The sequence below is a fragment of the Ranitomeya variabilis genome, chromosome 2, assembly GCF_051348905.1.
Source record: "Ranitomeya variabilis isolate aRanVar5 chromosome 2, aRanVar5.hap1, whole genome shotgun sequence".
NCBI lineage: Eukaryota > Metazoa > Chordata > Amphibia > Anura > Dendrobatidae > Ranitomeya > Ranitomeya variabilis.
The window spans coordinates 1057093716-1057119040 of record NC_135233.1 but is presented as its reverse complement, the minus strand read 5'-3'; the positions used below and the strand labels follow the sequence as shown (position 1 = coordinate 1057119040).

General features: G+C 43.6%; 1 protein-coding gene across 3 annotated transcripts in view; it reads left to right on the top strand.

Annotated features, from left to right (window-relative positions):
- LDAH (lipid droplet associated hydrolase) overlaps positions 1 to 25325 on the top strand; it is a 242756-nt gene that overhangs the window by 131526 nt on the left and 85905 nt on the right. For all 3 annotated transcript variants that reach the window (XM_077291490.1, XM_077291489.1, XM_077291488.1), the window contains exon 4: positions 3212 to 3378. In XM_077291490.1, the coding sequence (XP_077147605.1) occupies positions 3212 to 3378 (167 nt within the window). The remainder of the gene's footprint in view (positions 1 to 3211; positions 3379 to 25325) is intronic.

Here is a 25325-nt window from a genome sequence, read left to right as displayed (position 1 = left end):
CGCCTATAAAATCAGGGCTGAAGTGAGAAATGGCCCTTCACTATTGATGGCCTCTGATTGCATGGCCGCCATATTGACCGTCTGTCATCGGTGGGTGGTGGATTGTACATTGCTAGGGTGGCTGTACACTTTAGAGAAATGCTTCCACGATTGACCGCCATTCCTTCTGACCCCCGCCATACACATGCATGCTCAACTCAGCCACCCCCCATGCTCACGCATTCTACACTCAGATGACAGCTATTCCTTCCACTCTCCCATGTTCTCGCACGCTTCACACAGATGACAGCTATTCCTTCTATCCCCCCATGGTCGCGTACGCTCCACTCAGATGACAGCTATTCCTTCTATCCCCCCATGGTCACGTACGCTCCACTCAGATGACAGCTATTCCTTCTATCCCCCCATGGTCACGTACGCTCCACTCAGATGACAGCTATTCCTTCCACCCCCATGTTCTTAGTTTCTGCACACAGATGACAGCTATTCCTTCTATCCCCCCATGGTCATGTACCCTCCACTCAGATGACAGCTATTCCTTCCACTCCCCTTGTTCACGCAGGCTACACTCAGATGACAGCTATTCCTTCTATCCCCCCATGGTCATGTACCCTCCACTCAGATGACAGCTATTCCTTCCACTCCCCTTGTTCACGCAGGCTACACTCAGATGACAGCTATTCCTTCTATCCCCCCATGGTCACATACGCTCCACTCAGATGACAGCTATTCCTTCTTCCCTCCCATTTTCACGCACCCTTCACTCAGATGACGGCTAATCCTTCCACCCCCATGTTCACGCACACTCTACTAAAATTATAGCAATCCTTTCACCCCCTATGTTCTCGCTCACTACACACACATGAAAGCATTTCTTCCACCCTTCTATGTTCTCACACGCTCCACTCACACTCGCACTTTTTAAATACATTGAGCCTATAGTTCAACAAATACGTATAGACGTTAGAGAAGGTTTTTTAGGCAGAGTAGAGAGCTCCCATTCTGATGGACTTGGTATAGTATAGGTCGGCATAAGAAATGAGCAAAAATATTTTTGGGACCCTGGACTGGTGTCCTCGTCAGTGCACCATGACAGCCGAAACAGGGTCCTGCGAATTACCTTGGTTGGCATTCGAAAGCCGGCATCCTGGATACCTTTAGTGTCTACAAGGCACAAAGGATGTCATGTGCATTGCACTGCAACGTCGTGGGGGCCTTGTAATCACTAGAGGCACTCAGGATATGGCCAATTAAGTTCCTGGCTCGATTGCCACTGAATGCCAACACCAGACCTGAGTCATGCAAACATTTTTTGCTCCTCTTTAGTTGGCATGTATTTGTCATGCGTCTGGGTTCGAACCCTTTTTGCCTATGTTTTGTGGTCGGCTTCTCTGTCCGCCGAGCCACAGCAGATACACCTTTTATCCTGGTGATTAGTTTCTGTTTTCTTTGCTTCAATCTGTTTAGGGTGAAAGGTGTTTTCATTTTCTCATTTGTCTGCCCTATTCGGGTGCAGCTTTGTATTCTTTCCCTTTGCTGGCCTTTCCTGCTCGTGATAGTCTCATTTGGATGTTCAGCCATACTGGTTTAGTTTAAGCCAGTCAGTGAAAGACCAGCTAGAGTTTAACTCTTTGCTATTTATGTTTTTTGCTCTGCACCTATCTTCTGTTTCTTTTAGGAAGTAGTTGGCATATTATCTAACAGTATGTATTTAATCCTTTATTTCATAATATGTTGTTTGTTTTACTCACTCTGGGATCTTTTTCTATTTCTGCACACTTTCCTTTCTGTAGGTAATTTATACACTGCTCTGCCCTCCGGCTCTTTAGGAGGAACTTGAAGCGTTCCACGGCCTTTCCGGCCGCATAGGTCTGATAGTCATCGTCTAGTCTGTGGTAATGATATTAGAAGAAATGAATATAAAAAATTGAAACCCAGAAGCTTTGTCTTAGGGAGTTCATGCACATTAGATCATTTTGTATGTATTCGCCTATTAAGACCATAGCAAATGATCGTCAGCTAATTTGGTAACACCAGTGATTGCGAATGTTCATAATCGTTCGTGGGTGTTGGATCAATTTCTATTAAATGGCACTGGCTTTATAATTAGGCAAGAAAATCTAAAATTGTAGTCTGGAATATATTTGAGGGATCATTTGTCGGTCCATTCTTGTATTGGTTGGGGGGGCTTCTAGGCTAATTTTAGTTTTTTTAGTAATAGCAGTTGGATGAGTTATAGCACCGTGTGGATGCATAATAAGATATACAACATTTATATACATAAAAACTAATATCTAAGGAGGTCTATAAAATTTGGTGAACCTTTATGACACCAGGATAAGACGTCCATTTCATAGTGTTCCTTTCCCTGTTGTCTGCTCAGTGCCAAGAACTGTTCCGTGGAGTGATGCAGCGATTCTAAGACTCTCTAACTTGGGCTTTGACTTTTCTTTAATTGTGCCAGAAGAGTGGATAGTGCATGAATTAGCTGCAGGCGGTGGAAATCCTGGAATGCACCATGCTTTTATACGTATCCAAATCCCACTTCATAAGTCTGGAGTGAAGCTTTGTGCTCTGCACCTAGTCATTTATGCTCATCTGCTATAAAGCAGACAGAAAATCTGATAGAATGTAAGTTGAGGAATATCAGCTAATAACTATTGTGCGTTCCTTTTATGTTTTTGGGAGATTTTTTTCTTTTTAACCTGGCAAAGTATCACTTATTAAAGGCTATGAACACTTTTCATAACCATTTAATTACAATGCATTTAACATAAAAAATAAAATAACCTTGCAAGTGGACTACAAACGCCACTCCTCTTGCAGCTCATATTTGAGCACTTCCCTGTTTACCCCTTATTTGTTTACTTCCTGATCCATACAGAAATGTTTGTGACCGCTGCAGCCAATCACTAGCCGCAGTAGGGGCACAGCTCGTGCAGGGGTTGCAGTCGCACCCGGACCTTTGAGCCTAATGGAAGCCCAAAAGTTTCCACATGCCTTAATAGTCTAGGTCTAGTGATGAGCGAATGTGCTCGGATAAGGTGTTATCCGAGCATGCTCGGGTGCTAACCGAGTGTCATCGGCATTCTTGAAAAATATGTTAAAGTTCCCGCGCCGTGTGGCAGTCAAATTTTTTACTATTGCCAACATCTACATGTTTCTGCATTGTGTGACTTCTAATTTATGAGTGTTCCTCTTCTTTTCGCAGAACACGACCAAGAGATCGATGATGTTTTCAGCCTCAATGGACAAATCGAACACAAGCTTTGCTTCTTGAAGCAGAATGTTCCAGCCGACATACGACTGGTTCTTATTGGCCATTCCATTGGTTGTTATATCATCTTGGAGATGATGAAACGATCTCCAGAACTGAAGGTAAGATGTCTCACTTTGGGCAAGTGAATCTCAACCGTGGTCGTGAATTTTATGACTACATCATCCTTTTCTTGATGGTTGTCTTCTTTCTGTTTTCATTTTTTCAACTCTCGCAAGCGTAAAAGTAGATTCCAATTAACTGGTCTTCTCATTGTTTCTAAAATATTAAAGATTTGTGTGCTCAGATAACTTTGACCAAGGTTTCAGACCTTAGTCAGCCTGTTGGGGTTATGGCTTGTTCACTACCATTGTTTGGAAAGGCCAGGTGATGCAAATTTACCAAGTTTATGAAAACCAGCCTCCTCTAACCTAGTGACAAAAAACTTCAACCATGGTTCTTGTAAGGAGCTGCCTAGCACTCTGAAAATGGTGGAGGCCCACAAAGCAGGAGAAAGCTGTAAGAAGATAGCAAAGCATTTTCAAGTTGCCGTTTCCTCAGTTTCAAAATGTAATTAAGAAATGGCAGTTAAAAGGAACAGTGGAGGTCAATATAAGGTCTGGAAGACCAAGCAAAATTTCTGTGAAAGCTGCTCATAGAATTGCTAGAGAGGCAAATCAGAATCCCCACTTAACTGTAAAAGACCTTCAGAAAGATTTAGCAGACTGTGTTGTGTTGACTGTGTGGTACATTGTTGTGTTGCAGCCAATGGCTCGGTAAATATTTCTCAGGTAGAGGGAAGAATGTATTCACTGAAATTTCTACAAATTGTTGATGCAAACATAACACCATCCGTAAAAATGCTGAGACCGAAAAGAGGATGGCTTGTACAAATGGATAATGATCCTAAGCACATGTCAAAATCCACAATAGAAGACCTAAAAAGGCACAAGCTGAAGGCTTTACAATGGCCCTCACAGTCCCCTGATCTGATCATCATTGAATATCTGTGGCTAGACCTCAAAAAATCAGTGCATGCAAGACGATCCAGAAATCCCACATAACTGGAAGAATTTTCCAAGGAAGAAAGGATGAAAATCCCTCAAACAAGAATTGAAAGACTGTAGGCTGGCTAAAAAAGCATTTACAAGCTGGGAAACATGCAAAAGGGGGTGCTACTAGGTACTAACCATCAAACTTTTGCATTAGCCCATTTTCCTTTGCAATTTTTAAAATGTAAAATAAAATTGCCTATATTACAAAGGAAATGTGGTTTTGTGCTGATATTTAGTGATACTGAATGTGAGGAATACAATTGATTGAAGGCTCCAAAATTTTCAGAAAAAGGTAGAAAAGGAGAAACAAAGAAAAATTACATTTGTAAGTGCAATAGTCCTGCCTAAAATCTGTATGAAAAAAGAGGTCTAAAAACGCCCCATCTTCCCGTCCTCTTGCAGAGAGTGTGCAGGTCAGAGGGCGTGATGACGTATTAGTGTGCGCGCCGCCCTCTGCCTGAGCAGTCAGTGCGGAGAGACGGGACGCTGAGGAGCAGCGACGAGAGGTGAGTATGTGATTTTTTTTTTAATGCAGCAGCAGCAGCATTACATGTGGCACAATTCTGTATGGAGCGTCTATGGGGCCATAAGGAACTGCATGGAGCATTATATGGGGCATCTATGGGGCCATAACTGCATGGAGCATTATATGGGGCATCTATGGGGCCATAACTGCATGGAGCATTATATGGGGCATCTATGGGGCCATAACTGCATGGAGCATTATATGGGGCATCTATGGGGCCATAACTGCATGGAGCATTATATGGGGCATCTATGGGGCCATAACTGCATGGAGCATTATATGGGGCATCTATGGGGACATAACTGCATGGAGCATTATATGGGACATTATATGGGGCCATAACTGCATGGAGCATTATATGGGGCATCTATGGGGCCATAACTGCATGGAGCATTATATGGGACATCTATGGGGCCATAACTGCATGGAGCATTATATGGGACATCTATGGGGCTATAACTGCATGGAGCATTATATGGGGCATCTATGGGGCCATAACTGCATGGAGCATTATATGGGGCATCTATGGGGCCATAACTGCATGGAGCATTATATGGGGCATCTATGGGGCCATAACTGCATGGAGCATTATATGGGGCATCTATGGGGCCATAACTGCATGGAGCATTATACTATGTGGCTGGCCAATATACTACGTGACTGGGCAATATACTACGTGGACATGCATATACTAAAATACCCGATGCGTTAGAATCGGGCCACCATCTAGTGTTAAATATTTAGCTTAAAGTTAAAATTGTTGTCCAAGAGAAAAAAGTTATCGCCTATCCTGAGGATAGATGATGGCTTACTGAACAGTGAGGGTCAGACCACTTGGGCCGGCACCGATTAGTGGGGCACTCTTCTCCCTGTTACAAAATGGAGTGGCAAGTCAGATGCCCAACTGCATCTCCGTTAAGGATACCAAAAAAGCTGAGCGCAGAGCTCAGCATCACCATAGAGAATGAAGGGAGCAGCAGTTGAGTCCTTTTTTGTCTCATGTTACAATTAAAATTTTAAAATCTGTTCAAACCTCTTCTCCCTCGAATTCTCTTTGCTATTCTGTTCAATGGTAAAGCTGACAATTTACTTTAGATAAGAAAAAGCTCAGCACTCTCTCTCCTGTTCTCCTTCTTTTCTTTATTATTGGCCTCGGACTGTTACACGGATGATGGGACCAGAGCTGTGGAGTCAGTAAGCCAAACCACGACTCCTTAATATCCCTGACTCCCGACTCCACAACTCCGACTCCACAGCACGGCCTCACTACTGAGCATGTACATAAAGTGCAGCACAGATTCAACTCATCTATGACTCCACCGCACTGGTCACTACTGAGCATGTGCATAAAGTGCAGCACAGATTCATCTCATCTATGTCTCCACAGCACTGCCTCACTACTGAGCATGTACATAAAGTGCAGCACAGATTCATCTCATCTATGACTCCACAGCACTGGTCACTACTGAGCATGTACATAAAGTGCAGCACAGATTCATCTCATCTATGTCTCCACAGCACTGGTCACTACTGAGCATGTACATAAAGTGCAGCCCAGATTCATCTCATCTGTCTCCACAGCACTGGTCACTACTGAGCATGTACATAAAGTGCAGCACAGATTCATCTAATCTATGACTCCACTGCACTGGTCACTACTGAGCATGTACATAAAGTGCAGCACAGATTCATCACATCTATGACTCCACAGCACTGGTCACTACTGAGCATGTACATAAAATGCAGCATAGATTCATCTCATCTATGTCTCCACAGCACTGGTCACTCACTACTGAGCATGTAGATAAAGTGCTGCACAGATTCATCTAATCTGTGACTCCACTGCACTGTTCACTACTGAGCATGTACATAAAGTGCAGCACAGATTCATCTCATCTATGACTCCACTGCACTGGTCACTACTGAGCATGTACATAAAGTGCAGCATAGATTCATCTCATCTATGTCTCCACAGCACTGGTTACTACTGAGCATATACATAAAGTGCAGCACAGATTCATCTCATCTATGACTCCAAAGCACTGGTCACTACTGAGCATGTACATAAAGTGCAGCATAGATTCATCTCATCTATGTCTCCACAGCACTGGTTACTACTGAGCATATACATAAAGTGCAGCACAGATTCATCTAATCTATGACTCCACTGCACTGGTCACTACTGAGCATGTACATAAAGTGCAGCACAGATTCATCTCATCTATGACCACCGCACTGGTCACTACTGAGCTTGTGCATAAAGTGCAGCACAGATTCATCTCATCTATGTCTCCACAGCCCTGCCTCACTACTGAGCATGTACATAAAGTGCAGCACAGATTCATCTCATCTTTGACTCTACAGCACTGCCTCAATACTGAGCATGTACATAAAGTGCATCACAGATTCATCTCAACTAAAAGCCGAGATCCTTACACCAGGAACAGAACAGACATAGGACATTTTATAAATTTCCCAAATTATTATGAAAACATTTACAGCACATCCTGCACTGAACTACTGAACCCAATTTATTATATATTTTCGGAGTCGGTCCATTTATACCAACTGCAACCCCGACTCCATCAAAATGGACCACGACTTCGACTCCATAGCCCTGGATGGGACCCCATTGTCCTGATGGAAGCTTCCATGGGCGAGACCTATCCATATATGGCATACACGCGGGTCATGTTCTCTTGACGGGAAGATATGCGAATAAGTTTTGGGGCTACCTCCTTGATGGCAGCTGTGTTTTCTATAGAATGCACATATCTAATTACAGTATTAAAACTGAAATATGGTTAGAAGTTTATAAATGGCGGGAAATTAATACAATGTTCCCATATTGTGCATGGAGTCTGCTCAGCTCTTGTGTGGCTGGAGCGCTCAGAAAAGAGTTTATTCCATCTTTCTTATGACAATAGATAATGTTTCATCCAGCCAGAGTGTTGTGCAACTTCGTTATTATGGCCAATAAAAGTTAACTGCTGACTTGGATAACATATGAAGTGTAATAATCAGAAACGTGTGTTCACGTCGCTCTTATTTTTGCTGGAATATGTGTCCCCCTATAACGTCCTGAACAAGATCTGTGTTCTTTAGTAGCTGATCCGGGGGTTTCTGTGTATGGTGGAGAACAGTGCTGACTGGCTGTCATTGCATCTCACTTGCGAGACATATGATTCTTCGAGAGTCACGTAACTACGGTTGAACAGTTCTTCGACTCGTTTTTTCTTACTTTCTCTTAACAGCTGTCATTGGAGAAAAGAAGCAAAAAAAAAAAATCAGATTTTTATTTTTGCCGTTTATTTTATTTTTCAATTCTTAGATATGCTTTCATATTTCTTGAAGTTCATCACTTTTTTTTAAAGGGAATCTCATCCTTGAATGCATTTTTTATTTAAACATTTTACAAGTGTGTGCAGATTTATTTTTTTAATATTTGTTTTTCTTTTTTTTTAATATATTTTTGTTTATTAAGAGCTAAAGTGTCCCTGAATTGACATCAGTTTAGTCCCTTAGGAATCTGCCTATTTTGGCACATAACCTACATTTACTTCAAAGGAGGAGCCCGTACCTTAATCAGTCATTATGTGCCTTTATCAGTTGCGAGTGCAGCCGTGCTCCGCCTGCGGCTGTTACACAGTTAAATCCCGCTGTCAATCATTGTCAATCACTAATACTGGGATTTAACCCGCTGCAGCCATAAGCGCGTCATTCATCCCATCCATCGGCACACCTGTCATGTAATCGGGGGTCACCGATGGGTTCTCATGACTGCCAAGGGTCTGCTGATGATCCCTGTGCCTGTCATTACGATCCTTCTGTGAACGCCGGCCCATGCCTGGAGGCCAGTGCTAATGCACTGCTATGTATAACACAAACAATCAGACGATCGCCAAAAATGGGCTCCGACTCTGACTCCACAGCCCTGGACGTGAGATCACTCCAACCTGGGCCGTATACCTACTGCAGTAGAATGTCACCTGTAATGCACAATGAGGCCCACTGCCCGATGGGGCAGGTTCAGCTCCGAGATGTGACCAGTGGTATGAAGGCATCTTCTGCCACATCGTTCTTTGCCTTCCCTTCTGGAGTTACATGTAGATACTGATCACGTAGTTTCTGAAAGGTCTACCCCACACTCAAATTCATCTTCCCCAGACATGGTTCTGCTGATTCATGATCACGTAGTCTCTGAAAGGTCTACCCCATACTCAAATTCATCTTCCCTAGACACGGTTCTGCTGATTCAAAACAGGGTCTTAGTAGACTGGTAGGGTTGTGACAATCACAAATCCCAGAGAAAGCAGGTACAGGCGACTGCAGGACCACCAATGAGATATAACGCAGTCGATGAGGACTGTGGTGGTTGAGAATCCGCGCTGCCAGAAGTCCAAAGTACGGTCAGATGGAATATGAATGCGGTTTATTTCATCGTGTCTCAAGATTTTCAACCCTCTTCATCAGGACAATCATTGTGGTTTTGTCCTCATGAAGAAGTTTGAAAACCTATGAAACGCGTTGACGAGATAAACTGCATTCATATTTCATCTTTGTGATTGTACTTCGGACCTTTAGCAGCGCAACTTTTTTAACCACCTCATTCTTTATCAATGGCAAGCTATTTATGGGATCCTACCTCATCTCTCTCGTTTTTTTTTAATTTTTCTAAGGATTGCAATCCAATAGTGACCCTTCTTGTATCCTGACACCCTGATTATTGTCTTGTCACTTGCCCTGACCACTGTGTTGAAAAAACTTAAAGGGAATCTGTCACCTGTTTTCTTTCTACCCCATCTGAGAGCAGCATGAGGTAGTGGTAGAGACCCTGATTCAAGACACGTGTCACTTACATTACTGGGTGAAGCAGTTCTGATTAAAAACTGCTTTATCTACTGCAGATCTACCAGCTCTCTGAATGCTGAGCTCTGTATAACCCCGCCTACAGCACTGATTGGCTGCTTTCTGTGTACAGGTAGATAACTGCCAATCAGTAGTGGGGGCGTGGTAGGACTACCTGGCAGATGGCCAAGTAGTCCTCTAGTGATAATCTCCAGCTAATAAAGCAATGATTTTATAAAAGCTACACCAAGCAGCCCAGTAAGTGATACATCGCTGGAATTAGAGTCTCTGTCTCTACATGATGCTGCTCTCAGATTAAGTAGCAAAAACCTGGTGACAGATTCCCTTTAACTCCTGATTGTCTGCCTATTTCACAGTCTGTGTTTTTTTTTTGCAACCCTAGGGGTTTTAAGTAGACTTTATGTCAAGGTTTAGACCTAGAAGTATTAGAATATTAAGAAGAACACCAACCTCAGGGAGGCAGATACATTACATCTGTATGTCACAGAGAGCAGACGTCTATCGATCTTGTGGAGTTTGAGGTTAACCTACATTCTTCATCTGTGGATTAGTCCACAATAAGATACTGTCGTACAATATGTAGGAAGAATAATGATGATGTGATTCTGTTGTCGAAAACAATAGGGCATTGAAGAACCATCTCTGCGAACCTGAAAAGTCATCACGTCTCTAACACCTTCTACATTACATAAAATCCTTGTCCGTGGGTCAAAAACACAACACATGTAAAGCCAAAAATATTAGCGCTTAGCCTCGTACCCTGTGGAATGCATGATGCATCAGTCATGGGGGACTCAACCTCTACATTGCCGAAAACAATACATGTATTCTAATTATCCTCTGCCCATGGTGATCATTCGCATCAGTAGCCTCTTTATATGTGTAAGTACTGTTAGTCAATCATCAGTGACTAATTAGCTATCACTTTCATCGCGAGATTTAACCCAAAAGTTATCAGCCCTCTCTGCCCAGATGACCGGTATTCTAAACAAGAACATAATTACCCTATTTAAATCACGTTCTGATCGTTTGTTTTAGCCCCTATCATTCCCTCTTGGCTACTGGCTATGTAATTAAACTGCAGCATGATGTAGAGACAGAGACCCTGATTTCAGCGATGTATCACTTACCAGGCTGCTTGCTGTAGTTTTGGTAAAATATATACTTTTTTGCTGTAGTTCTAGCCGCCATTATGTGAATGCTGAGCTCAGTATAACCCCGCCCACACCACTGATTGGAAGGTTCCTTTGTGCATTGGCAGAAAACTGCCAATCAGTGGTGAGGATGGGTTACACAGAGCAGGACTACATGGCACAAGACAACTAGTCCTCTAGTGATAATCTCCTGCTGATAAAAGTTATTTTATTGAAACTTCAACAAGCAGCACAGTAAGTAGCACAGTGCTGGAATCCGGTTACCTGTCTCTATATCGTTCTGCTCTCAGATTAAATAACAAAAACCCATTGACAGATTCCCTTTAAAGAACTGAAAAAAAAACAATTGTCACAACTTTGTGTCCTTGAATGTTTTTGTTTTTATAGCTGTTTTAGTACTATGGTGTCCGAACTGGTGTCTTCTGCAAGAACGACAGTCAGCGGTGTAGAACATTAATAGATTAGTGTAGTTAGATGTTGGGCTACACGAATATATATTGTAACACATCTTTGAAGCTTTTCCTTCAACCGTTTCTGTGTCTAATGAGACGACCTCTCTCAGCTGAGCTGGATAATCCTCCAGTACTACGTGTACTGGAGCGGGAATACACAACGAAGAAAATAGAGCAAAAATTGTCCCAGATAAAAAATATCAAAGTTTATTCAAAAAACATTTTTAACACAAAAAAGTAGCAAAAATCACACTGAGGACGAAGTGGATGGTTGAGTACTTATGTGTAAATTAAAGGGTCCACAATTAATGTAATGGATGGGAAGACCGAAAAATAGCAGCAAATCTCATAAAGTGCCAGGGCCTATGAAGTTGATGCTCCCATGAGTGTATGTGTCTCCATGGAGATATCACCACTAACTGTCTCATATCCCGATAAGTAAGGTAGTGCAGAAATAGTAATTATTGTTGAGAGACATGTGTGAGGGATCAACATTGGAGCGGCGTATATCACTAGCTGAATAATAAGTTGTATACCGCTTTAAATTATGCTAAGCTATGCTCTTATCAATAGTCTCCACTTAGGACCAAGTGCTGTCAGCCCCAACGCGCGTTTCTTGTAGGCTTCCTCAGGGGGCTGTGAGAGGGAGTGGGAGTGATGTGCACCTCTACTAAATCCTCCTCATCACTCCAATAAACCCAGCCACTGCACCAACCAGTACTATCCAGCTTTTACTATCTCGCCCAGCTTAACTTTCTGGGAGAAATATACACTCCGTCCAGTATCCTCCTGGTCAGCCGCCTACAATATTCTGAGACAAAAACCATGAAATTACAAGAAGGATGTGTACTTGTTTTCTAACCCAGTCAGAAGACTAGAAGGGGTCAGGATAAATTGGCTGCTCTGAGTAGAAGAGAACAATCCAATATCATGGAGGTTATATAAATAATTAGTATAATTAGTACGTATAGCTCAATGCGTTAAACATGGCAACGCATGGCTGTGCTAGCTCAAAAGTGTGCTTCTGCTCAATACTGAGCAAAGGGTCTGAAGACTTATCACCATGTCATATTTCAGTTTTTCTTTTTTAATATATTTGCAAAAATTTCTACATTTCTGTTTTTTTCAGTCAAGATGGGGTGCAGAGTGTAGATTAATGAGAAAAAAAATAACTACCGTATGTTGAATTTTCCAAATGGCTGCAATGAAACAAAGAGTGAACAATGTAAAGGAGTCTGAATACTTTCTGTATCCACTGTATGTATCCCCCATCCTGGTATATCGGTCCCCCGTTCTTTAATTTATAGAAAAAAAAAAATCATTATACTCGCCTTCCCTCTGCTCCCCCGCAGCATGGCGTCCTCTTCTGAAACCGGCAGCTGACTTCAGCGTGCACGCGATGTAAGTGCATGATGTCATTGCTGTGCGCCCCCAGTCACTTGCATGCCGACGTCAGCTGTGCCCCTCACCCGCCAGGCTCTGGTGGCGATGGCGACCTCTGCCGCTGGCTACAGCTATGATGCGTTGTTCACCGATGTGGTCACTGATTTGCATCAGCAGTCACATAATGTTCCCCTAGCAGAGAAGAGGAGCTGGCTTGTGAGTATATACTGTGTTATATATCTTTTCTTTCTGTATATATATTTGGACCACGCTGTGACGGTTTATATTTATTAAAAATAAACACCCTGGATAAACCCTAAAACCTTTTTTTTTTTTTAAGATGCATGTCCGTTAAAGGGTGCCCCGATCTGTAGCTACAAAGTCTGGATCCAGATCCCAGCGGGTGCTCTTTATTTTTGTTTCTGACTCATGATGGCAATGTACTGTATGAATGGGATCGGCTGACCGCTCATTTCAATGTCTCAGCCAGCCCCCTTTTCTACAGTATCTACACATTGCCTGTGATAGCAGAGGGTGAGCCAGTTCCTTCACAGAAAACACTGGCCTGTGACCCATAAAAACCAAGAAGAGGACCTGGGACCATAGCTAGTAGCTGAAGATTTGAAATCCTTTGGTGGAGTGTACTTGTTGCATATAATTTTGCTGACCTATTCTTAAAGAGATTATCCATTACTCAACTCGTTTACTGATTTTGTCATAAATGACTAATGAAATTGACACTACAGATCCCCATGTACCTTTTCTGCTTCACTTCCTGGCACCAGCTCTGTTCTTCTCAGCCATCACTTCCGTTTCGGGATCTCGGCTTCCTTTCTGAGTATACTTACCATCAGCCCTTGCGTTGGGCTGCAAGTCAGCAGCGAGCACACACCTTGTAACGCCACGTAAACCCTTCCCACTCAGCCCCCAACTTCATCTTCACACTATCACACAGCCTCCTCTCCTGTCCAGTACACTGCTACGATGCCAGCCCTGCCAATAAAGGTTACCTTACCCATGCATGCTCACTGACTATAGACCTTTTTCACTGTAATAGAATGGACATACATTTATACCGTGCAAAAGTATTAGGCAGGTGGGAAAAAAATGTTGCAAAGTAAGGATGGTTTCAAAAATAGAAGTATTAATAAAGTAGATTATTTTCATCAATTAACAAAATGCAAAGCAAATGAACAACAGAGAAAATAAATCAAATCGATACTTGATAAGGAACTCGACAGGGAGGTGGTTCCAAACATCTTGGAGGACTGACCCCAGATCTTCTGTGGATGTCACTTGTACAAATCCTTCTGTCTCTATACAGACTTGATGTTGAGATTAGGGCTCTGTGGGGGCCGTATCATCAATTTCACAACTCCTTGTTCTTCTTTACGCCTAGGATGGTTCTTAATAACATCGGCAGTATGTTTGGGTTCGTTTTCCTGCTGCTGAATCAATTTGGAGCCAATCAGACTTCTCCTTGGTGGTATTACATGATGGGTAATTATCTGATTGTATTTTTCAGCACTGAGATCAACATTAATCCTGACCAAATTCCCCACACCATTTGCTGACATGCAGCCTCAGACTTGCAAGGACCCTCCACCGTGCTTCACTGTTGCCTGCAGACCCTCATTAGGCTACGTTCACATTTGCGTTGTGCGCCGCAGCGTCGGCGACGCAACGCACAACGCAAATGTGAACGCATGCACAACGCAGCGTTTTGTGACGCATGCGTCCTTTTTTTGCTTGATTTTGGACGCACAAAAAATGCAACTTGCTGCGTCCTGTGCGCTCTGACGCGTGCGCCGCAGCAACGCATGCGTCACAAAACGCAAATGCAACGCATGTCCATGCGCCCCCATGTTAAATATAGGGGTGCATGACGCATGCGGCGACGCAGTGGCGCCCGACGCTGCGTCGCACAACGCTAATGTGAACGTAGCCTATTGCGGCGCTGTCCAACCCTTCAGCGAACAAACTGACTTCTGTTACAGCCAAATATTTCACAGTTTAATAAGTCCAGAGCACCTGCTGACATTTTTCCGTACCCCTTTTCCCATGTTTCTGCCTTGTTTCTATGTTGATAGTATGTTTTTTGGCTGCAAATTTACCATGAAAACCACTTCTGTGGTCCCATTGGTTGCTGCCAGTTCTGAGCTGATGGAACTGCTGGACATCTTCTGATTTCAAAGGGAATTTACCATGATGTATTTCATCTGCTGCACTAAGTTTTGTTGGCCGATAACTGCATCTATAGTCCTAAATGCAGCATATTTTTGTGTCTTCAATGCTGAGAAATACAGGTAGATACTTATCCATCATGCAGTACCATCGGGAAGGCATCTCTTTGGCTCCAAATGTATTCTTCAGCAGGACAACAACCCAAACATACAGGCAATGTCATGAAAAACTGTCTTCAGCGCAGAGGGGTAGTTAGGGTTTCAGCTCAGGGGGGACGAAACATCTGAGTGAGCCCTTAACAGGTAACCCTATGGTGGCACAGCCTAATCATAGGTATAGGAGAACCTCAGCAGATGACCATGCTGTAACTGAAAATCTCTATACAAAGACCAACACTGATATTAACGCCATATCGTGACATACAGGCCGAAAGTGTTGGCACCTTTGAAATTGTTCCAGAAAATGAAGTATTTCTCCCAGAAAATTATTGCAATTACACATTTTGCTATACACATGTTTATTTCCTTTGTGTGTCTTGGAACAGCATAAAGAAACAGAGAAAAAAAGGAAATTGGACATCATTTCACACCAATTCCAAAAATGGGTCGGACGAAATTGTTGGCAACTTTCCAAAATTGTGGGTAAACAACTTTGTTTCAAGTATGTGATTCTCATTCAAACTCGCCTATGGCAAGTAACAGGTCTGTGCAATATGAAAATCACCTGAAAACAGATAAAAAAGGGAGAAGTTGACTCACTCTTTGCACTGTGTATCATTGTGTGTGTTAGAACAGCGCAATGCCCCTGCACAAGACACTTTCCTCCTCCCAGCGTGTTCACTTACCCCCTCGCACTCCCGTGGCATCACAGGTCTTCTTAGAGTGTGCAACCTATGCCTTAAAAGGGCAGCGTGCGCTTCTGAAAACATTTACCCAGCCAATAGCCAGGAGACGCCTGATATTTAAGGCACCCTCCCCAATTAGGAGGTGCCTTCAACTTTAATTTTAAGTGTTTACCTAATCTCTGTACCTGTGTTCCCTGAACCTGATCCTGTTCGTTTTGTTTGAACTTGATCCTGTCCTTCTTGCTGTAACCTGTTTCTGAGCCTGCTTGCGGCGGCGCCCTGGACGTTCTGTAGACTGCAGGCCTAAAGCGACCTGCGGTTTACATACCTGACAGCGGTAGTGCAGGGAGATCGTGTCTCCCTGTTCTACCGCAGGGCTTGACTGCACACGCCAATACGTTTAAAAGTAGTGTAACTTCGGGTTTGCCCCTTTTATCGCGGGGCCCAAGGGAAAAGCACTGCTTTAACATAAAAAAGAACAAGGAGTCCAGAAAGTGATGATATGTTTCCCCAAAGAGCCTTGATTGAGTTTGTGTTTTCGATAACATGGAGAGATAGAAGGATTTTCTCAAGCCTCCATCCACAGACGATGTGGTTAGTAATCCAAGATGTTTGATATAGCATGACTCCGTTCACTGCGTGGCAGCACTTCCGAGAACTGTCTAGCCTGGCTCTGTTTATTGGTAAGGGGTTCCACAAAAGAACGCTTCCGGTAAGAATGGCGTAATCAAAAATGTTTGACACAGTGGCTATTACCCTAGCCAGAACTGGTCAAGAATTAGGAACTACATTGCCAATGTTACCACTTGGCTGTAAACTTATCCTAAGGCTTTACTGGCCCATAGTGACCATCATAATAGGGGGCAAATGATCGGCCCATGCAAAGACGTTATCACGCCACAACTTATTGGAGTTCTTATGATATAGTTGAATATTGTACCTGATTTCCACTGGATTTATAGGCTGTATTTTCAGCTGTGTTGCTTTAATCCAGAAAATCGCTGCCTCTACTGATTGCAGGAAATATCTTGCATTTCCTGATCATACTTACTGTCTGGTGCTTATATATATTGCTACTTGAACAGATGTAAGCTGATTTATTTCACCACAAGGCAGTTAGCTTGGTTTCATCTGTACATTTTTTTCCATAAAGATCCTTATATGAACCACTGTTCTTTCCGAGAAAAGGATACATAAGTGAAGTCAGGAGTCATTTTTGTGGGTCGGAGAGAATACAATTAGATTTTTTCTTATATTAGTTATTGTGGCTGGGACAAGACGTCATGATCTTATATTGTTTTAAAAAACAAATCGCCCTTAAGCCTGAATGGTTCACATGGTATTCCTCTCTGAGGAAACACATTCCCATTCAGATTCGATGACTAGTACCAATTACCACCCAAACCACAAATTTGGAAGATATGTAGTGTTCTAAATAATTTACACCGGTCCTTAGCAACTACCAATAGTCTCTGGATTACATCAGTCATAACCAATTTATGTCATGTGTTCAAAGGTAATCCTTAAGCCTGATTTATACAAACTTTGTAAAAAAGAAAAAAAGGTATTACTGTCATGATATGTACCCGGAATACCACAACAAAAATTAAAATTTTAGCTCTTAACAAGAACCAAGAAGTTACTACTAGACTTTAGAACCTTTCTGTATAACATGGGGGGGGGGGGGAGAAGCAAACATCTGTCCTACTCAACCCGTTGCATAGGTTGTAGTTGTCGTACAGAATATGTCTCATCCATTACAACCCAGTTCTCAAGACTGGAGGTAGTACATTGTTTTTCAGACATTAAAATGTTGGTTTGATTAGTTACTGGGTAGTCATTACCAAACCTCTATCTAATATCCTTAGACCAAAAGATGAAAAGAAATTGTGACATTTCCTCTTGCAAAGCAGAGTTGTTTAAGCCATGTCCAAACCAGAGACTTAGAAAAGCGAAGTCAGAATCGGAAGGCAAAGGCATGGTCAGACAGTCCAAGGTCAGCAAGGAAAGGTAAAGTCAAGGTCAGACAGTCCAAGGTCAGCAAGGAAAGGTAAAGGCAAGGTCAGCAAGGAAAGGTAAAGTCAAAGTCAGACAGTCCAAGGTCAGCAAGGAAAGGTAAAGGCAAGGTCAGACAGTCCAAGGTCAGCAAGGAAAGGTAAAGGCAAGGTCAGACAGTCCAAGGTCAGCAAGGAAAGGTAAAGGCAAGGTCAGACAGACCAAGGTCAGCAATTAAATAACAAACAGGATCAGGGCAACAGAGGTGTAGAGAAGAACCATAGTCAGGTATAACCTATAAATAGTGATTAGATGGAGGGAACTAGGGATTAATGTAATGTGATCCTGACAAAACTCACAGAAGGGAGATAATTAACCCCTAAGTTCCATGTCTGGATGGCAATACAAGTCCTAGAACATGAAACAGAGCTGTCGCATTGTCACCCCACGACACCCATAACAGAGCCACTACCCACCAATATAGGCAGAAGCAGAACTAGCGCCCAAAGACAGAGATGTAACAGCTGCAAGTTTTACAGAAGGGTGACACCTTGTGGCCTGCACTGTGGAGTATTTTTTCAGGGTTATACTTTCATATAATGCCCAGTTGGACTTTTAAAAAATGGAACTGTTTAGGTGCCTAATACTTTGACGATATCTCAGAAACAGAAAGGCCAATGAAAAAAAAAATAAACGTTTTATTCTTCTCTGCAGTGCCTATTACATCATATGTCCAGTTCAACATGAAAAATATCATGAAAGGTCCTCTTTAAAGGGACAACCCCTTTCATTCCCCACACTTGGCCCCGATAAAATTAAAAAAGCCAATACTCACCTCCCGTGTCGACGCCTTTCCACGGTGTCTGCACTTGCTCTCCCCAGGGCTCGTGTGGTGGTGACCCATGACCCCGGCGCCCAATCAGCGCTGGCGTCACTTTCCCCACCTTTGGACAAATTGAACATGAAGAGGAAGTCCGGGCTGCAGCTGATCCCTGACTTCCTCTTCATGTTCAATACAGCAGAAGGCGGAGACAGTGACGCCAGCGCTGATTGGGCGCCGGGCACCACTTGTCACCGCCACACGAGAGTCCCGGAACTGCGAGTGCCGACACCACAGGAACAGTGCCAGCACGGAAGGTGAGCATAGGCTTTTTATATTTTATCGGGCCGAGCTTGGAGAAAGAGAAGGGGTTGTCCTAGTAGCAGACAAACCCTGAAAACTAATCTCATTCAGTGAGTGTAATTTAAATGTTTGAACCTTTACATTCAAACAAGTGGAAGAAGGATTGAAGGAGCCTCGTTCTGTAGTTAGGTCTGTTAGACATTTATTGGTATGTCATGTGGATTTACCATGAATGTCATATTTGTGGACACCCCTTTAAGCTCCACTCTTTGGATCAATTTTGCCCATGGTGTAGAACATAAGAAACAAAAACACGTTGTACTCATTTTTACCCTTCGCCACGACAGCACCCACTTTGAGAGAGGGACCCGCCCATAGGAACAGGAAACCTACAGAGATAAAAGGGCGGCCCCCCTCTCCTCCTCAGTTGGTTTCCTGTTCCTATCGGAACTCTCTGGATTACCTACAGACGGAGGTGGTTGGAGCGCCTCCACTTTTTCCTACCTGAGCCGGTACATCCGCCTGCGTGGTTCTCTCGGTGACAGCAGGGGCTGCGGCATCGGAAGCAGCGGCGGGGGAGCCACTGCATGCAGCCTCCCCCCTCGTCTGGGCACTATCCGGCAGGTTCCGGGCATGGAAGGCCCGGCCTATGGAGGGAGCCTGTGTGTACGGGGCGCCGATTCCAGAAAGCAGCAGCACCGGCTCTGGTGCGCGGGTAAGTCTGCGCTGCTTCATTGAACCGGAAGTGTTGGTGCACTTCCGGTTTGCGGGGGGCGCGGCACGCTGCCTGGGACCGCGCGATTCAAAAACGCCGGGGCACAGGGCTAGTTGCTCAATATGTCGTCCCCGGCAGATACTGAGCTTCCACTTGCTGTGGAACGTGATAGCGCTGACAAAAGTAGCGCTAAAAGCTTAAAGTCAGCAGCTAAACGGAGTGTTCATTCCATGGATGGATCTGACACTCACAGAAGTAAATCAAGAAGTACGGATGCAGTACTCAGACCCCACACAGTGTCTCCATCTCCTAATCCGGTATAATGATGAATATAATAGCTTCACTGGGTGAGTGTTATAATCCTCTTCCTATAAGCTGATCCCTTCCTTCTCTGATTTTCCCCTAGGCTAAAAGGACTAGTAAATCCAAGCATAAAGAATGTGCTCTATGCAGGCAGCCCTTACCTGACGCATATTCTAAAAGGCTGTGTCAATCCTGTATCAGCCAGACCTTACAGGATGAGGCAGCTGTTACAGCCACAGACATTAGAGCCTTAATACGGCAAGAAATACAGTCCCTGGGGTCAGAATCCTTGAAAAAGCAGGGCACTAAGCACCTATCTCCAATCTCTAGCTCAGAGTCTGAAGAGGGCCTAATTCGATCCTCCAACACCTCAGGATCATCTCTTAGTTCCTCTGAGGATGAAGGTGGAGCGTGTTTTCCAGTTGAGAGCATTGACAACCTTATAAAATCTGTAAGGAACACTATGGGGTGTCCAGACACTAAGGGAGTTAAATCTGCACAGGACATTATGTTTGCAGGCCTGGGTCATAAAAAGAGGCGAGCTTTTCCTGTAGTGTCTGCCGTTAAAGACCTTGTAAAGAAGGAATGGGACAAACAGGGGAAGGGGTTTCTCCCATCCTCTTCTAAAAGACGCTACCCCTTCAGTGATGAGGAATTGGCAGTGTGGTCTAAAGTCCCGAAGGTGGATGCAGCGGTGGCGTCAACCTCGAAACCGGCATCTCTACCTGTGGAAGATGCAGGAATTCTATTAGATCCCTTAGACCGCAAAACAGAAGCTCTTCTAAAAAGGTCCTGGGAGACAAACACTGGAGCTTTTAAACCGGCCATATCAGGCACGTGTACAGCCAGGTCCCTATTAGTCTGGGTTGACCAGCTTGAACAACAGGTGAAAGGCAAGATCACAAGGGATAAGATTCTTCAATCCTTGCCTCTGATTAAAAGTGCCGCAGCATTTCTAGCTGACGCTTCAGCGGACTCCCTCCGTTTAGCAGCCAGGTCAGCAGGTCTGGTTAATGCAGCTCGTCGTGCCCTTTGGCTCAAAGGATGGAAGGGAGACGCACAATCAAAAACCAGATTATGTTCAATCCCATGCCAGGGTGAGTTCTTGTTTGGGAAGGTTCTGGATGACCTACTTAACAAGGCAGGAGAAAGAAGGAAGGGCTTTCCTAAACAGTTTCTTCCTTCTTATAGGAGAGCGTTTAGAAGACGGCCATTTAACAGGAGGAGGCCGTATGAGGCCCAAAAAGATCGGTGGGAAACAAAAGAAACCAGACCGAAAGGTGCCTTATATAGTAATCCCGAAACATCTAAGCGGGGGAGATACCATCAGTAATGAATACCCAGTAGGTGGCAGACTGAAATTCTTTTATCATCAATGGGAAAATATAACCTCAAATCAATGGATCCTTCAGCTAATAAAATCTGGATTAAGATTAGATTTCTTTAAATTACCACAAGACAACTTTGTAGTAACATCTCTAAAAGCGCCGGAACAACAGGAAGCGCTTCAGTTAGAAATTCTGAGCCTTTTGGCAAAGAATGTTCTCATCAAAGTACCAATAAACCAGGAAGAGAGGGGGTTTTATTCCTCTTTATTTTTGGTTCCAAAACCTGATGGTACTTTTCGTACTATAATTAATCTAAAAAGACTAAATGCCTTTTTGGTTGAACACACCTTTAAGATGGAATCTATAAGATCTACTATAAAACTCTTGTTCCCTAGGTGCTTTATGGCAGGTCTGGATTTGAAGGATGCGTACTATCATCTTCCAATTCATATAGAACACCAACAATATCTCAGAGTTGCAGTAGTTCTACAAGGCCGGATCCGTCACTTCCAATTTACGGCCATGCCATTCGGCCTATCTATGGCTCCTCGGATCTTCACGAAACTTATGCTAGAGGTGATGGCCTATCTACGTCATCAAGACACATTAATTGTACCCTATTTAGATGATTTCTTAATAATTGGTAATTCAGCATCTCAATGTGAAAAACGCTTGTCTAATACCGTTTCATCATTGCAGGCCTTAGGTTGGATTATAAACTTCAAAAAATCCAGACTTCTTCCAGAAACTCGTCAGTCCTTCCTAGGACTAGTCTTGGACTCTGTAAGTCAAAAATGTCTTTTACCAGAATCCAAAAAGTTAATCATAGTTTCAAAGGTCGCTACGGCAAGATCAAATCCTCGTATGTCCCTCAGAGAGGCCATGTCTCTCTTGGGCTCTCTCTCCTCCTGCATTCCTGCGGTTCAATGGGCCCAATACCATACCAGAACCCTACAACACCAGGTGCTTCATGCTCAGTCTCATTTCCAGGATCATCTAAATTCAAAAATCACCTTATCTGAAGACGTACTTCATTCACTTCGTTGGTGGTTAAATAAAGTCCATTTGTCCAGAGGAGTCTCATGGGCATTTAGGTCCCCTAAAATACTTACTACTGACGCAAGCCCAGAGGGGTGGGGAGCCCATCTGGGTCAAAATATAGCCCAGGGTTGCTGGACTCCTTTAGAGACTCAGCAGTCTTCCAATTGGAAGGAGTTAAATGCAGTATATTATGCTTTAAATTCTTTCCTTCCTCAGCTTCGAGGTTCTCATGTCAAGATCCGGTCGGACAACACAACTGTCGTCGCGTATTTAAATCGGCAAGGCGGAACGCGATCGGAAAGTCTCATGTGTTCAGCGGCAGACATCTTCGATCTAGCAGAACCCAATTTTCTATCTCTCACGGCTGTCCACATCAGAGGTATAGAGAACTCAAGGGCCGACTATCTAAGTCGCCACACGCTCCGCCAGGGAGAATGGACCCTCAATCCTCGCATATTCAAAAACATAGTGGACATTTGGGGTCTTCCGCAGATAGATTTATTTGCGACCAGGAGCAACAGGCAAGTACCAATGTTTGCATCCCTGAATGTGGCAGATCGTCCAGATCTAGTAGACTCGCTCCAGTATCCATGGAATTACGATCTAGCCTACGCCTTCCCACCAATGATGCTAATTCCTTTGGTGATCAAGAAAATAAGAGAAGAAAAATCAAAGGTGATTCTGATAGCTCCATTTTGGCCAAAGAGGCCTTGGTTCTCCTGTCTTCGAGCGATGTCAGTTTGCGATCCGTGGATTCTGCCAGTGACTACAGACCTACTCTTTCAGGGTCCATTCTACCATCCACAAGTAAAGGGCCTCCACCTCACGGCGTGGAACTTGAGAGGCAGATACTAACTTTAAGAGGGTTTTCTCAAGAACTAATCAATACATTACTGTTGAGCAGAAAAAAATCTACAACTCTAATCTATAGCAGAGTATGGAGAAAATTCCTCAACTTCTATACAAAACCCTTCTCTAAGGTTCCTATTAAAGCCATCCTTGAATTTTTACAGAAAGGTCGTGAGATGGGGTTATCAGTTAATACTCTGAGAGTTCAAGTGTCTGCCCTGGGAGCCCTCTATAGTGCTAACATTGCTAGTAATAGATGGGTAACTAGATTTATTAGGGCATGCGAGAGGTGTACACCGGTTCATGTTCCACGCCTGCCACCCTGGGACCTGAATCTAGTCCTAGACTCCTTATCTGGTCCTCCCTTTGAACCTTTATATTCTATCCCTCTTAAAAACATCACATACAAGGTAGCTTTACTGATAGCCTTAACTTCTGCCAGAAGAGTGGGTGACATCCAGGCCCTCTCTATAGACCCTCCATTCCTAATAACATATCAGGATAGGATAGTTCTCAAACCTGATCCTTCATACCTCCCTAAGGTAGCTACAAAATACCATAGAGCCCAAGAGATTTTTCTACCTTCCTTTTATGATAATCCAGCAAATTCAGAGGAGGAAAAACTACATATGCTTGATGTTAAAAGAGCAGTCCTGGGCTACATAGACAGAACCCGCTCTTGCAGACAGAGTAGGGCTCTGTTTGTGTCTTTTCAGGGTCATCGAAAAGGCCATGGAGTCACGAAAGCTACCTTGTCCCGGTGGATCAGAGAGGCTATCCATCTTGCATACTTGTCAAAAGGCGAAAGTCCTCCAGAGGGAGTAAAGGCGCATTCAGCTCGAGCCGTATCATCCTCGTGGGCGGAGAATAAAGACATTCCCATCGAGCTCATATGTAAGGCCGCAACCTGGTCGTCGCCTTCAACTTTCTATAGACACTATAGACTTGATCTGTCTTCCGCTTCTGACTTGGCATTCGGGAGAGCCGTCCTTAGTACGGTAATCCCACCCAGGTGAAGGGTCTCTGAAAGTCTCTCAAAGTGGGTGCTGTCGTGGCGAAGGGTAAAAAGCCGGATTACTCACCGGTAATGCCCTTTTAATGAGCCACGACAGCACCCTGTCACTTCCCACCCTTGTAGATATGTATAGTTATTAATACAAAATATTCTCATGGGTGATTATAGATATAATAAAATGTACTAATAATTAAGAATGTATACTAATTTAACAATGGCGGTTCCTCTTGTACTCTGAAAAACAACTGAGGAGGAGAGGGGGGCCGCCCTTTTATCTCTGTAGGTTTCCTGTTCCTATGGGCGGGTCCCTCTCTCAAAGTGGGTGCTGTCGTGGCTCATTAAAAAGGCATTACCGGTGAGTAATCCGGCTTTTTTTATCTACCTCCGATTAATTAATTTCATATAAGAAATAGACAACCAACACTTTTTACAAACTACACTTTGGCTGATAATAAAGCTTGAGTTTAAAAACTTAACTTCAAAGTAAAAATAAAAATAATTCTACAGCCATAAAAGTAGATTCTCACCACTTGGGTGGGAATATGTGGAGTGAGCCATAATTTGGTAGCATCTGGTATTACAGAAGGTTTGACTCTTGCCAGGTTTCATGCGACATTGGTCCTTGCTCTGTAGGCTTCCATTAATCACAACCTGTTTACTAGCGGAATGGACAGAATGTGAAGGCTAAGAGGTAACACTATATTTAAATCAATTATGACAGGCAAATGTGAGACATGGTGGGAAATTAACTCACACAGATACTTAACATGACTTTTGGGAGGTTGTGTTTAAGCCCCTTGACCTTAGTGTGAAGTAGTGATTAGGGTCATTGATGACACCAGCCGCTCTGAGCGGTGCAGCATTGTGGCAGCCTGTAAAGAACATGATACTTATATCCATGGGATCCTTTACTAGAGCAGATCAGTTTTGAGTAAAGTGCTGAACTGACAAAAATAACAACATATAGTTGGACACTCAAAAGATATCTTCTGTTATTGAAATAGGTGACAATGAAAAGTAAGAGTAACAAATGTAGGATACTGAATGATTGTATAATACGTGATATATTCTCTTAACTCTGTATGCTCTCGATCAAGTGTATCCCTAAGGCTACGTTCACATTTGCGGTCAGCGTCGGGCGCCGCAGCGTCGCCGCATGCGTCATGCGCCCCTATATTTAGCATGGGGGCGCATGGACATGCGTTGTGCTGCGTTTTGCGCCGCATGGCCGCA